Source organism: Hypomesus nipponensis, chromosome 27 (genome assembly GCF_054491055.1).
Source record: "Hypomesus nipponensis isolate SF chromosome 27, ASM5449105v1, whole genome shotgun sequence".
In the NCBI taxonomy this organism is placed as follows: Eukaryota; Metazoa; Chordata; class Actinopteri; order Osmeriformes; family Osmeridae; genus Hypomesus; species Hypomesus nipponensis.
In genome coordinates this window covers 12,412,099-12,427,942 of record NC_140387.1, presented here as the reverse complement: position 1 = coordinate 12,427,942, position 15,844 = coordinate 12,412,099, and the positions used below count along the sequence as shown (strand labels likewise).

Sequence of the window (15,844 nt, the reverse complement as noted above, 5' to 3'; positions counted from 1 at the left end):
TCTACGTCAGATCACAGACGGTTGCATTTTGTTACTCAGCTGGTATGATGCAAAGACAAATTAATTAACACATAAAACACTGTTCTGAAAGTGTTGCTGTTGTTGCTGAATTTAATACATTTGAGGGAGGGGGGAGCTTCAGCTCTTTCGGGCCCCCCCCAGTCTCAAGCAGAAAAAACTGCTGATTTTCTCCCAATTTCAAAGCCTTATTTAACATACTTGTCTGTTTTTTTTCATTCGAATTTGGATGGGTTGTTAACAACACATTCTTCTGTGGTGTGATGAACTTAAAACTCATTTTCAATTCCACTTTACAGCATCTTTAAGAATGGCAAGAATGGAAATATGCAACCCTCAAATCAGTGGCTCTTGGCTCTATTTTGGAGCTTGTCAATGTGTATGAGTGTGAAACCAATAATTTTTCTCTCTTTCTCTTGGATCATATCAGGAGTGCAAAGGAAAAGGAGGTCTGAGTGGGAAAATGGAGGCGGGTCAATTTCTCAATTTGTAATTTCCAGTTTTTTTGTTTGACAAATTGACAAATTGATCTGGAGGGAGCAACTGATCCAGTGAGGCGTCGAGATGAGAATCATAGAAAACTGAAATCAGTCATGCTTTTGGACACAGGTAACAAATCTACACTTCACTTCATGGCTAAACGATGAGAGTAGGAAGAAAGTGGAGGTCAGAGAAATGAAAATATAGAAAGCAAAAAGAGAGGGCAAAAAGAGAAATAGTAGATTGAAGATGACAAAGGCAGACAGACATGGACAAAGAGAAAAGAAAGAAGCAAAAAAACAAGAAAGTGTGCTAGAAAGATAATACACCAAATCCATAAATTGATTGGCCAAAAGATTGTCAGTCAAATAAAAACATAGACAGATGGATAAACATAACAATTGCTCAATCTACCAGTCTGTCTATCCTCAGCCCAGTGGTGTACAGTCCAGAAGTGCATTTGACCTGTGTAAAACCATGCCTTGGGCAGTAATAGTGGTGTACTCTGGGGTCCAACGCTGTAGGCTTACTTAAGATCGATATTGGAGAAGTGCTGGACACAATAAGCGATCCGAATATCCCGGCAGAGAGGGTGCTGGGGGCGAGGTTGGCGCCAAGCTCACCAGGTGGGACCAATTGGCATGCGGCCAGGTACTTTTTGTCTGACAGGATGCTGGCGTAGAAGCGGGTCATGATGCAGATGTCCTCACGGAGATGCGTGTCCCCCTGGGTGGGGAACTTGGGGGTTACACTGGGGACAAGCAGGGAGAGAAGCTATAAGTTAGTATTATTCATGGCTTAGAGTACTGCATACTGGACAGACTGTTAGGTACAGATAGGTACAGCTTGTCACCGTGAGTGAAAAGGTTCAGTCATAGTGAGTAGCCAAAGAAGTGAAAATGATGTCACCAAGGACAGAACTGAAATGAGTAGTACACAGAGTTTGTTTTCCTTTGTGCTTAAGTTTATTTGCTATGCTCTTTGAGTGTCGCTATGTGTGTGGTATGCATACAGATGTTCTTCATTTAAGTTGAGCCTCTCACTTCAGCAAAATGGTGCAATGTGTCGCGTGATGGGTTATCTTTTTCTCTGCATCTTGGCTTACAGATCTTTCATCTATAGCAAGAGCCACACTGGTTCTTCAGATGCAACATCCTGAGTGACTGTGTAAGGATGGGTGTCATTTGCAATGTTATTAAATGCGTATGTAATTTGAACCTTACTTTCACCATTCTGCTCCCATAGAGTCAGATAACTGTAATTCTATTTGTATTTGCATGTTAGTAATTAGTAATATTGCAATTTGATTCATTTTCGTGTTCAGTTTCCCATCTTCCTTTAAAGTTTAAACCATAGGGGAATTCGTTTGGGTTGTTTGGCCAATATTTAACCCCCTACAACTGTATGGAGCGATATTAGTACAAGTTGAATCTGAAAAGCTTCATTGTGTTATTTTGCCTACAAACATCTATGCCATTGTCTATACCATGCTATTCAAATGAAAAGTTGTCAGGTGTGCTTGAGCAGGGAAACATCTAAAACAGGGCTTTTCAATAGGTGGCCTGCGAACAGCTTTGGACTGGCCCCTGGAGTTTGCTCCGGTAACCTCATTCAGTTTGTGACTATAATAAAAAAATATATATATAATAGGTGTGTTCAACTTCATGCAGCGCCGGCGTCGCCTGCAGCCCGGCTGACTTGAGGCAGCCAATGGCATTCTCAGCTTCAAATTGTCCGGTTACAGCATGAAGTCGAACCATAGAATTAATATAATTAGAGTAAGCTATTTTGTCTTCCAAGATCATCCCCATTCAAGATCAAGACATCCCCATTCATTTCTATGAAAAGTGCTCAGTGGCGCAGTGAGGCAAGCGGGAGCGCGAGACTGGACGCGGCCATCTATCCACTTCCGTGTCTTCCGGTCTAGCTTTAAACAGTGGCTCTTTTTTTTCCTAGCTCTGAGACCTTGTGCATGCTTGCAACTAGCTGTGCACGTCATACTTTGCGACAACCAGTCGCGAGCATACATTTATATGGTTACGAGCGTGTGAGCTAAGGCATTGCAGTTGCAGAATCAATGGTCAGAATGGGGTACAAGTCCGATAAGAATCATACACAGATGCAAACTTAACGTATGTATTCTGTCACTGTATAGTACTCCTTTCACTTGTTTTTTAGAAATAGGCTATAGGGCTAAATATTTACATTTACATGTATTCATTTAGCAGACGCTTTTATCCAAAGCGACTTCCAAGAGAGAGCTTTACTGTGTGGGGACACAGATGGCTTTTCCTTGTAATTTGCAATGTGTCTAGGATGGGATGCAAGTCCCCCGACTCATCGGCTGTCTTTCTGCCATGTAAATTGTCGCAGCTGCTCCATCAACGTCTCCGGGGCCCTGATGGTCTCAACGGGATGACCTCTCTTTGCCATGTCTTGCGTCGCTTCTTCCACGGTCTCGTAGATCTTGGTCCCCTCGTCGTATTTCACTTTTTTAGGGTACAGGGTTTGAAATTGAATGTCTCGGTCCTTTAAAATCCTCCGTACCTCTGCGTATTCTTTACGCTTTTGGAAAATGCGCGGGGCATAGTCATTGTCCAGGTTAACTCTTTTCCCCTGCCATGTAAATCCTTTCTTTTGCCACACGGCGCGGAGTATCACTTCTTTGGTTCTGAAGCTGAGGAATTTTACCAGAATGGATCTCGGCTGTGCATTCGACGGTGGCGGTGGTCCAAGTGCGCGATGGGCTCTCTCGATTTGTAAATTTGCGAGTTCGGGTATGTCAAGGTTTTCCTGGAGCAACTTTTCCACAAATATAATCATCGACGTTGAGTCTGTTTCAGACCCTTCTGGGATCCCATAAAGTCGGATATTTTCTCGTCTGGAGCGGCCCTCTTGATCAGTTATTTTAGCTTCCAACTGGGTTTGTAGCTTAAGCATTTCTGATAAGATATCCTCGGTGTTCTGAATTATTTCCTCAGCATTCACAATTCGCCCTTCAGCCTCATCCAGTCAGGTATTAACTTTCGTTATTTCGTCTTTGACGCCCTCAAGTCTTGACTCTTATCATCCCGTCGAAAATCTGTCAACTCTCTAAGAATCAAGGCCAGGTTGACAGTGTCTTCCTGAGGCGTTAAATCACCATCGTGGCCGCCATTGTTAGCAGGGAAACGGCTACGACTCTGTTCTGTTTCGTCGTGCATCCCTAATTGCTGCAAATTTTTTTAGTTTTTTTACCTAGTAGAAATTGATCACCCGTTTCACTTGTTAATTTGAAATCACTCTACACTTAAATTCGAAGTTTTAGGGGCTTTCAAAAAGTTTCCAATCGGGAGAGCCTTCTCTAACCTACCATCGTGTTGGTGTCTCAACCGGAAGCCGCAATGATGTTTTCAATAAAAAACAAAAACATTTGCACTAAGCAATACGATCCACTTTTCCATGTTGATAAGAACATTAAAATGATGGGACAAAAATACATCAATGGACATTTAGAATAGACAAAAATGTGCGATTAATCGCAAGTTAACTATGACAATAATGCGATTAATCGCAATTAAATATTTTAACCGTTTGACACCACTAATAAATATAGTTGCCACTGACAGGTTGAACAACACCGAGTGGTGTAGGCTACTTGACGAGTAACTAGTAGGCTACTTGTCGTAACTGCACGACAATGCCAACAGAGACAGAATCGATCTGATCACAGAGGCAGACCTGCAAGAACTGGGTGTTGGTGGTCCACCAAAATGATTGTGCATCATTGAGCACAGGCTCTTCCCCATGCTGTATGAAGAGAAATACCTTTTAGAGATGCCCATCCTTTCCCTGAAAGATGTTCGGTTAGGTCAGTATAATTTATAAGGTTAGCATAGGATAATATCCTCCTTGAATCTGTCCCTGTCCCCACTCCTAAACGCAGCCTCTTTGTCCAGCCTCAGCCTTCTGAGTTTAGCTGTAAACCAGGGTTTGTCGTTGTTGAAGCTCACCCTGGTGCGTGTTGGTATACAGCATTCCTCACAGAAGCTGATGTATGATGTCACAGCCTCTGTGAGTTCATCCAGACTATTGGTAGCAGTTGTGAACATATCTCAGTCAGTACAGTCCAAGCACGCCCGCAAATCCTTCATAGCCTCACTGGTCCACTGTTTCAATGTCCTCACAACAGGCTTACAGCGCTTTAGCTTTAGCTTCTGCCTGTATGCAAACTCCCATTTTCAAAAGCAAGTGAATGAAGAACATCTATAGATAGTATTGTACCTGTACATAAAGATGTACTAAGTGTTCACGATACCTGAAGTAGTCAAAAGCAGTGGAGTAGATTTTCTCCCGGAGCACGTTCCTGATGGTAGCATTGGAGACCACGTCGGAGTGGAGGAGAGCCAGACCCAGAGTCAGCAGCCTGAGCAGCAGACAGCACAGCAGCAGAGTCAGTCAGCACACAGACACTGACTGGCTACAGCAGCTCATTTAGGAAATGACCTTGAAATCATCAGATAGAAATCAGGAAGTGTGTGGAGGCGACCTGAAGCGGGGTCCAATGGCCGCCACATGGCGGTTAAGGCTGCTCTTGTTTGTGCCCACATTGAGAGAGAGAGAGCGCTGCAACAGGCTGCAAAAGATCTCCACCTGATCGGCACTGGAGTACTTGGCAATTTCAAACCTCTGGACCAAAAACTGTGGGAACAGGAAACAAGGGATAAACAACAGAGAGAAAGATGAGACAGAGAGGTAGGATGCAAATGAGAGACAAAGAGGAGAAAGGTTGTGTTAAGAAAGGAAAGAGAGGGAGAGTAGTACCATGCCCCATTATAAAAGGATGTGATTTGGCTATTTATGAGCCAGAAAGTAAGCACACTTGGGGTTTGTTTACGCAAACAAACTATGTGTATTTGTTATGTGCTTTCCAGGCGGTTTGTGTTGAATACATTTCAGTAAAAGTATCGAACGTTGTATCTAACAATTTTGTTATTGCTATTAATTAAGTGTCTATTGAAGGACATTTAGCAATTGCATCACCCAGTCCTACTTCAGCCTCGCTACAAAGTCAGAGTGGACCTCTCACCTCTATCCAGATGAAGTGGGGGGTGACGTCCGGGGGGCAGGGCACAGGCTGACTTTCCTCTGATGCTGCCAGAGGGTCAGCCTCCACCTGGGCATTCGAGAACAGACCCATCTTCAGCTCCACCGTCATCTGCCACGCACCTGCCATCTCACGCATAAACTACACAGGGGACAAGGATAAGGGAGGGATCTTTAATCATATACTGCACACCGGCAAAGACACACACAGATTTGGCCAATTAAGTAGAGGGTTCTGGTGTTGCAGGGAAATGTGATATGTATAAAGATTTGCCAATAAGGGGTGGGTTAGGCTTACAGTATAAGATTACACAGCCTGGAACCATTACGTGTGTAAAAGGGCAAATCCAAAGATTGGAAGTTTGAATCGGTCATGACACGTTCTAGCAGCTTCTTGCGATAATTTTGTATTTCAATTTGTATTGAACACTGAGTAATTTGTTGAATTGAGTTTACATAATTAGGTTATGTTGGAGTTTGGAGTAGTAAGATAACACAAATATTTGTTTCAAACCTAAGGGAAATAGGTTTATTTAGGCATGGATTTATTTTGGATGTTGGATTATTAAGTTAAAGAAAATATTATAGAACTACACAAGCCTGGCTGGCAGCCCAACTTAGCCCCACCCACAAAAAAAAAAATGTGGTCGGGAAGTTGGGTCTGGGGAACCTCGGTTGGGGAAACACTATGTCCAAACAGGAGCTGTTCGGACCAATGAAATTGTCAGGGCGGGCTTTATACGATGATGGACAGATGATCAACAGTAACATAATCAACCATGTCACCAAAGAGCGCTGGGGTTGAATTTGTTTTCAACAAACAACATATTACGTTGCTCTGATTGGTTGTAGGTCCATCCAATTGAGCGAAGAGGCATTTGTTTTATGAGTTCGGTTGAAACGCGCCCCATTCTCACAGCCCAACGGAGAGTTCTCAGTCTCATATTCTGAATAGAATTATGAGTATGACAACGTCAGGCTACTTTTCATGTATAATGTATAGAGAAAACAGATTTTCTTTTTTGGGGGGGGGGGGGGGATGGATGTGTTTATTGTTGGACAACATTTTGTCTTTACAAATAGATACAGTATACAGTATGTAATTCATGGGCACCAGTCTTTCTGTGTGTGCAAGTACTCATTGATTTTGGTATGGAACCCGTCAGTTCATTTTCAATTTCCAAGAGCTGTTATCTACAGGTGTAGACCAAAGTGCCTCTGGAAGAAATTGGATAGATACAACCAAACCAATCAGAGCAAAGAAACCTAATCTTAGTTGTTTACAAAAATGCCTCAACAGCGCTCCTCTGTATTTTCATCATATCAAACTTTCCGCTGATCTTTCAAAGCACCCCAAGAGTTTCCCCAAACTGTATAACATAATGCTAAAAACATATCATGATTTAGAGAGGAAGAGAAATGCATAGTGAAATGTCAGATGGGGCTGTGGACAACTAGGCTATGCCTATTTAATAAGCTATATATACAGTAATTATCATGATTTACTGATTAGACTGCGTACTCTAGGAGCTCAGTATTACATCCCCCGAGACCTCAACAGGACAGTCTGAGTCACTACCACCCCAATCCATACTTCAGCTACTGCCCCTCCATGTCGTATCGCTGCTATTGAGGGCATTGCAGGAGGCACCACAGCTTTTCTCCCCCACTACCACCGAAGACAACCTTACAAATAACGTCTCCCCCAAACCTCGGCTTTGCCGTATCAATCTCGCTATCGCTCGGTGGATACGTTCCAGCCTCAGTTTGATATTTCCCGGCATGACCGAACGGTCGAGGTTAGTAAGTAGTTTATTATATGGCATTTTTAGCTTCTTTTCATTTTGTAAACGAAAATAAATGGTACCTCTAGGCTAATTGTAGCTAGCTCTCAAGTCTTCTCACGCTGTCTTTCATGTGTTTCCTAGCAACTCATTACTTTTGATAGAAAGCGGACAACATGGTTCTGCTAAAATGGCTTTAATTTCAACACAAAATAACGACACAAGTGATTAAAAGAGTCTAGTCTTCATCCTCACTTTTGATGACAAATCTTTTCAGCATCATCTGGATAGTAAAACTCAGCAGTTGACTCGTCGCTCATTTTGAAGATGACGCCAGAGGGCAATACGGAGCCGTATTGACCGCTGAGGAGGGCAATACGTGTCTGGCATGACTACCCATAAGCCATTATCAGAAAGCTCGTACCGTTAGCATGGGGCCAGTTGCATAAACTTAGTTTAAGACTAGTCTTAGCCTTAGACTGTCTTAATTGTCAGGTTAGACTAATCTAACTAAGCCTGTCTGTTGCATAAATAGTAAGACTGACTTAATTTGAGGTAAAAAAGGTTAGCCACCTCTCTCCCTGACTAAACCTTGCGGTTCACTTGTCTAAAGTGTCTTACAGCCTGTTAGAGTCTAGGGTTTTTACTCTTTCACAGTCTTGTTGAGTTGTTCTGACCATTTTGATACTTGTGATGTCAAATCAGTGGCTTTAGGTCCGCGTTTTGTTGTTTTCTCGATTAGCCCGCAGTAGAGAAGGATAGGGTTTTTATATATTTTGTATTGTTTTCTTATATTTGATAATACAAATTTGAAAAGACAGCCGTTATCCGTCCACATTTGAACGCCCCCCTCCCGGATCCAGAGAGATGCGCACAGCGCCCCGCGCCAACAAGCCTAGGTGAGTCCCAGGAATCGTCATTTTGACATGATGTGGATGATCTGTCCAGCGGGTGAATTACGCGAAAACAGGGTTTTGAAGGTTCTGTTGTTCAGACACACTCTCTCTTAGGTACGGTGTTGTGTCCTAAAAATAGGCCATTCGTCCGAGTGGGAAAACCTAGGAATAAGTGATCAATAAATTATTAATGTTTGCCATAAATCAGAATAGGAATTGGTGTTTATTCGACATGAAAGTTTGCACAGACAAGGAATTTACTTTGGCAGGAGAGCCTACCTAGGCAGCCATTTTTTGGCGCCAACTAGAAAGATTACAGCATAACATGACATGAGGAGAGAGGAGGAGAGAAAAAAAACAACCACCAGACAATGCTCCAAGAGGAGTACAGTGTGGGAACAGGCAAAAACCTCAGCACATAAGCCCAACAACATTTACAACAGGGAGTGGAGGGGGGGGGTAGACAAGCTGCATCTGGACCTGCAGCCATGGTAGGCGCTAGACACAGACCCGCCAGCCACCCTGGGGAAACAAGCAGTCGAAGGCGTTGGATGGGGGTGGGGGGGCGGTGATATCTAGGTAGGATGTAGTAGGTTAAAGTTCATGTGTGAGTGGGTCTGGGTTGGCAGATTGCAGATTGTGTTGGTAAGGAGACATCCTTGGTCATGGCCCGGGTAGAGACCAAACCACAGATGTCGGTGGGGGGGAAGAGCAAGATAGTCTCGCTTCAGCGCTCTCCAGGGGAGTTGTTTTCCAGCAACGGCCTTGGCCAAGGCCTGTGCTGGTTACGGGGCCGAAAGTAGATAAGATTGGGGTAGTTAATAAAAGGCTAAAGACATTAAATGCTGCTAAAAAGATCCCTTGATGTTATATTAAAAGCCTAGTGACGTTGCAACATTTTGGTTGGTTGAGTGCGGAGATTCTCGAGAGGGAGCCTCTGACCAACTCAGAACTAAACGTGTGATCTCCGCGCACGCAGCCTAGACAGTAGACGAGACAGTAGGCCGAGGGTTGGTTGATTCAGCACGCTGGTCAGCGTCGCACGCGCACACATAATACATCCTCGTTGCGAGCCCATACGATTGTTCCATAATGTTAATGGCTAACTAATTATACAAATTATCTGACAGTACGACTGACAGTTTCACTGTCAGTCATAGCCTAACTTACATAAATTGCGAGTTTAATCATGATGATTGACAGGACACACAATAATTGATTGGACATACAATTCTAATTGATTGTTTCAGCTGGCTAAATTTAGGTTGTGAAAAAGGCAACATGAACATTATCTTGCTGCTGTCAGATAAGTGCTATACACGTTAAGTTATCTCAATCAGTGGTAACTTTGTTACGCTGAGGCATTGAAACAAGCACATTCATTTTGAACTGTTATGAAACCCATTTCGGCCGCTTATACTCGCAACTTCGTTGTTTGGGTCATGACCCAACTTTCATAACCATAGGTGAGGGTAGGAATGAAAAGAGAGAGAAAAAAAAAACGGAAGGTCGAGAGCTTTGCCTTCCGGCTCAGCTCTCTTTTCGTGACAATGGTGCGATACAGCGAATGCAATACCGCCCCCGCTGTCTCTATTCTTTGGCCAACCTCCAGCTCCATTTTCCCCTCACTCGCGAACAAGACCCAGAGGTACTTAAACTCCTTCACTTGGGGTAAGAACTCATTCCCTACCTGAAGTAAGCACTCCATCGGTTTCCTGCTGAGACCCTTGGCCTCAGATTTAGAGGTGCTGATCCTCATCCCAGCCGCATCACACTCGATTGTTCTCCGCTTCCCCCCCCTTGAGGTGGTGGACGGTTTTCCAGAAGTTCCTTAGTGCGGACCGAAAGTCCTTCTACATATCTTCTACGAACTTCTCCCACACCTGCTGCTTTGCCTCTCTCACTTGCCTCACTCATTATTACACAGTTCAGTGGAATTCTCCATTTTAATTGTTCAATATTGTATATAATCACAATATAATATAAATATATTATATAATATGTTTATTATATAATAAATGGGCTGCCGACCACAGCCCACATTGCTGCCAACCGCATACTGAAATGCAAGTATCAAAACGCACAAATCTAAAATGGGTAGGTCCGAAGTAGCTACATTACTAATGGGTGTGGTTTGGGCGTAACGTGCAATAAACCAATCAGAGCGTCATCTCACATTCCCTTTAAGAGCAGCGCTTGTTCCATGGCGGATTGCTATTATAACGGAGGATTAGCCAGGCGTACGCCAGGAGCGGTTCACCGAGGAGACCGAAGTTCTGGTCAGGGCCGTAAAAGATAGAGAAATGACATTGAATGGGAAAGGCAGAGCAGTTTTCTCATTACACTAAATTGCCCCTCATGTTGCTCATTCAAATTCTTATTTTTATATATATTTTATTTTTTTAATTGTTATATTTTTTAATTGTTTAGTTCTTAGAATTTGTTCAACTATTGTACTCTTTTACTTAATTTAAGACCGGTAGGCCCTATAAGTTTATTGTTTGCGCCTTCCTGCCACAGTTAATTCCGTGTTTGTGTAACATAGGCTACATGGCGAAGAAACCAAATTCTGATTCTGATCCTGATGGAGATGGGAGAAGAAATCCACCCAAATTAGCTTCAGTTAAACAGGCATGGGAGGAAATTGCCACAATTGTTACAAATCAAGTTCACATACATAGAGATTTCTCTTGAAAATCTTTTTATAATCATTGAAGAAATGTAACAGCCATAAATCAAAACAATGCAACGTAGCTTCGCAGAAAGAAGCCCCTGGCTTCGCCAGCAGTGCGCACGGACCAAGCTTGCGCCCTTAAAATAGCATCTGAATAATACGCCATTGACTTTAGAGCACGTTTTTCCTGGTCAGTGGCGGAATTGTTTTTCGGAAACTGCAAAATAGCACCAGAGAACGTTTTCGCCGGAACACGCCTCCTTTTTCACTGAACCGCCCACGGGAGCGCAAAGTCATTTTGACATGCATCTATGGAGGGAAAAGTCGGCTGTGCGTCGAGTGCAAACTAGGAATGACACTTGCGTCGTTGACTAAGTCAATTGCGCTGGGTGCAAGATCGAGCCCACAGACTGTCTCTCCACCTTCAAGAGAAGGCTCAAGACGTACTTGTTCCGGGAGTGCAATGGTACTTAAGTATGGTTTGCTGAACCCAATGCTAGTTTCCTCAAGGATCATAATGACTCTTGCTTTGAGACTTATTGCTCTTGTTGGTTAGTGGTAACTGATTTAAACTGTTGTATTTTCGAGGTTTCTAGCCTGAAAAATGCAGCAAAAGCTTTTGTCACATACTTCAAACACAGTGCTCTCCAATGCAGACCAACAAAAACGCTGAAGAAGTCCGTGGAGAAGAGATGGAATTCCAAACACACAATGTTTGAGTCCATCAAGTCCTAGTATGGAGAGATTCGTACTGTGCTGGAGGAAAGGGGAGAAGAACACCACTTGGATGATCTACCAGAAAGAATAGTTGGAGACATGGTGAATTTTCTCCATTGATTCGTAAAGGCCACACTTGCATTGGAAGCAAGCAAACAACCAACTGTTTACCTCGTAATTGTGTGGTTGAAACGGATAAAGCGTCACCCGATTCCAACTCTGAATGACAGCAACGTGATCAGTTCACTAAAAAGGAAAGCTACTAAAATTCTACTGGAAAAATATGAAATACACATGCTGCACAAGCTAGCAATGTTTATGCACCCCAAACTTAAGAGTCTTAAACTTCTGAACAACCAGGCATTAATGCACATGCTTGTGCAGCCTAAGGGCCCAACGTGTGCAGGGGTCCTGGATTGGCAGAACTGTTTTTTATCATTTTAAATTTACTTTAGCGCGAACAAAATAAAGACCCGAATTGGCCCATAAGTATTTTTTTTTTTTTTTTTTCACATAAGCAGGTGATTGGGTAGATGTGACTTTGGTCAAATCATGTCAATCATTTTACATTTACTTTTACATTTAGTCATTTAGCAGAGGCTCTTATCCAGAGCGACTTACAATAAGTACAGGGACATTCTTCCCGAGGCAAGTAGGGTGAATTGCCTTGCCCAAGGACACACCGTCATTTTTCACAGCTGGGAATCGAACCTGCAACCTTCTGATCTTCGGGCTCTCCCTTAGAGATAGGGTGAGAAGCTCAGTCATCCGGGAGGGGCTCAGAGTAGAACCGCTGCTCCTCTGCGTCGAGAGGAGCCAGCTGAGGTGGCTCGGGCATCTGATTAGGATGCCTCCTGGATGACTCCCTGGTGAGGTGTTCTGGGCACGTCCCACTAGGAAGAGGCCCCCGGGGACGACCCAGGACACGCTGGAGGGACAATGTCTCTCGGCTGGCCTGGGAACGCCTCGGGGTCCCCCAGGAAGAGCTGGTGGAAGTAGCCGGGGAGAGGTGAGTTTGGGCCTCCCTGCTTAGGTTGCTACCCCCGCGACCCGACCCCCGGACAAGCAAGAGATGATGACATGACATGATAACATGAACCTTCTGATTACTAGCCCGATTCCCTAACCGCTCAGCCACTTGACTCCCACCTGATTGTAGTCTTTTCATTACTCACTGCTATTGCTAGATGGCATAGTGGCAGCATTACCGAAAGAAAGTATGAAAGTGGAGCACAGAAACACAAAATACAAAGGTTAAAAGAACAACTTGACCAAGATATCCTGAAAGCTAACACAGTTACGTTTCCCTTATGTTGCCGCAAAGTCATTCGATGACCAAACATTAGTGGGAATGTGGGAAGTGAAACATGGGAAGTGAAGGACGCCAGTTGGTAACAGCAAGGTCACAAAATGACGTTGCCAGTCCGTAACCGCGATGTCCAGGCAACGTGATTTTGTGAACCTGTCAATCCGTAACCGCGACGTCCAGGCAACGTAATTTTGTGACCTTGTCAGTCCGTAACCGCGACCTCCTAGCAACGTGATTTTGTGACGTTGCCAGTTCGTAACCGTGACTTCCTAGCAACGTAATTCGTTGACAGTCCGTCACTGCAACGTTAATTAAGTAACCTATATTTCTCAATGTTACTGCTTATATTGGGGCAGTTCATATGCAGACCTCATTTGCCCAAAAATGCTTCTTGTTCTTGTATAATAGGCTACATGGTAGCCAACTTTAGGAGGACTGTTTGTGTGATGTGTAGGGATGAGTATTGATAAGATTTAACAATTCAGATTCCTTATCAATTCCTGCTTATCGATTCGATTCCTGACCAATTCTCTTATCGATTCTCCCCTCTACAGCCAACTAGGTCTGTGCGTCCTGCGCCCCCCCCCCCCCACACACACACACAGACACACACACTCGTTCTAAACAAATTTCTCAAACTGGCTTTGAAATTAGCTAATACCTACCACCTCTAGGCCTCTTCAGGCCTCTGTTTTCAAAACAAAATCTAGTCGAGATAGAAACTTTCAGTTTCCTTGTGATCAAGCTTCTATTACTCAACATCAGTAGGACTTACTGAGGTCCTAACAACAGGGGAATTAACTTCAGTGTCACCTTTCAAAAGACACATTTACATGCATGTACTCCAAATGATTCAACAACAGCTTTCAATGTACTTTGGGTATTTTGTTTAGGCATTTTCAGGCACATTTAACAGGACTATTAAAAGGTTAAACAATTGAAATACTAAGTTTAATGATGGATTAAAAATCAATATGCTCAGTTTAATAATGGGACACGCGAACGTTTGCTGATAACACATGCCCCCCCGATAACTTGAAGTGATCAATAAGATCAATACTAATGGGAGACGAATGCCAGAGCTAAAATGTATGCTTCAAACGACAGGACAGAAGATAACTTGATCGACTACACACAATAAAGGCAAATTGCTTCACACAGTAACAAGTGGTTGTGATCTCTTTTGAGCAGTTTGGCTCTACCTTAGATAGTTAGAGATGAAGCGCGAACGTTAGCTGCGCTGCTGCATGCATCGAACACATGACGTTCCAGTAACTTAATTCCATACTGTGTGTTCAAATGCTTCTTCATATTTGCAGTATTTCCTCCCTTCACAACTTGTGACAATACGGTTCTAGGGGCTGCCATAGACTCCCATGGCAGAAGATGTATAATAATAAGAATAAGTACAAACACTTAAAATGGCTTCGTGGCTTGGCCACCAAAAAAATCATCCATGTTGCACCATATTGCTCCAACACAATACTCATATTAATTGGTCGACATTCGTATACACATAACGACAAATGGAAGCACGTACCGGTACTTCCACACCGGTTCGAGCTGCCAGCAGCCACTCCCAGCAGGCGATGGCCGTCTCCATGCCGTGCTCTGTGAACATCTTGAGCGGAGACCAGCATAGATGGTGCAGCAGCTGAGGGTCACATTCTACAGATAAGGAATAATAGATATGATAAAGAGACAAAAATAGATAGAAAAAAGTAGAATGAGAAGTAGAGAGAGAGAGAGAGATGGGAGGGAGACAGATGATTTGAAAAGGTCCCAACAAGATCCGGTTTGATCAAGATTATCAGGTGCTGTTCAACGTGTTTTTAAGTAAAAGTGTTTTTTTGCTACTCTACATCAAAGTACCCACACACACCTTTGGTGCTAATAAGTAGAGCGGCCAGTTTGAACATGGCTTCGGTAAAGCCCTCAGGCTGTCGGCAGTCCAGGGCCTCTGCCATCTGTTTGACCATCAGTCTGCACAAGTCCGACTCACTACACATCCCCTCCGCAAAGTGGATCATACCTGCCACCTGGAGGGGAGTCAAAGGTCAGACAGGATTAGCAATCACAACTTTGCTGAGGCCACAACATGAACTCTGTTAAACTGGCGTGGAAAATGGAGGCCTGACACAGAGAGCATGGCACTGTTAATTCATCCTACCTCTCCAGCATAGCGGTTCCTGAGGTTGAGGGAGGCCATGAAGTTGGAATAGTCTTTCTTTACACACGAAGGCCTTTCTGTCAGCTGGGTGGTCTATAATGAAGGAGGAGGTTAGAAGAGACAGATGCATAGATGGAGGAATGGGTGATATACATACAGATCTTGTTATGAAAAAAATGTGTTAGTATCAGTACAACACTTTACCGCAACCATCCAAAAATTGGACCGATGCTAGGTTTGCAATGTTCACTAGTACATCTTTGATGTGATTCTTTTGCCACCACTATGAAATATATTTTTGAATTCCAATTATATTGACATTATGTATGCCTATTGATCTGGGAACTATGGGAGGAATTGGTTTTCCTATGATGTGTGAGCTGGATTCCAAAAGATAATAAACCTATATGGAATGATTTTTGTCACCTTTTAACAAGTTAGTATACATTATTGCAGAATTATACACAGTTTGCGAACAAAGAATTTAAGAAAATAAGAACCTAGCACTTTCATTGTGCCTTTCTACAGACAAAACTATTGTGCCTCAATGGGTACATTGATGTGCCCCAGAAGCAGGGTCATCAGGATGTTCCCTATGGAAGTCCGAGATAAAAGAGGGGTCAAGCCCATCTGCAGCCGGGACCCAGGAATGCTCCTCAGGAGCAGAGACCGTACGGTGTACACAGGTCCGTCATCCAACAACAGCGGAGG

The 15,844-nt window shown here is 43.5% G+C and overlaps 1 protein-coding gene across 5 annotated transcripts in view; it reads right to left on the bottom strand.

The window, feature by feature from the left end:
- The window catches only part of pi4kaa (phosphatidylinositol 4-kinase, catalytic, alpha a), a 118,622-nt gene that overhangs the window by 36,306 nt on the left and 66,472 nt on the right, over positions 1–15,844 (bottom strand). For all 5 annotated transcript variants that reach the window (XM_084693901.1, XM_084693900.1, XM_084693899.1 and 2 more), the window contains 7 exons: positions 15,134–15,226; positions 14,846–15,002; positions 14,504–14,631; positions 5,567–5,725; positions 5,027–5,178; positions 4,796–4,903; positions 1,029–1,249 (listed from right to left, as the gene is read on the bottom strand). In XM_084693901.1, the coding sequence (XP_084550027.1) occupies positions 1,029–1,249; positions 4,796–4,903; positions 5,027–5,178; positions 5,567–5,725; positions 14,504–14,631; positions 14,846–15,002; positions 15,134–15,226 (1,018 nt within the window). The remainder of the gene's footprint in view (positions 1–1,028; positions 1,250–4,795; positions 4,904–5,026; positions 5,179–5,566; positions 5,726–14,503; positions 14,632–14,845; positions 15,003–15,133; positions 15,227–15,844) is intronic.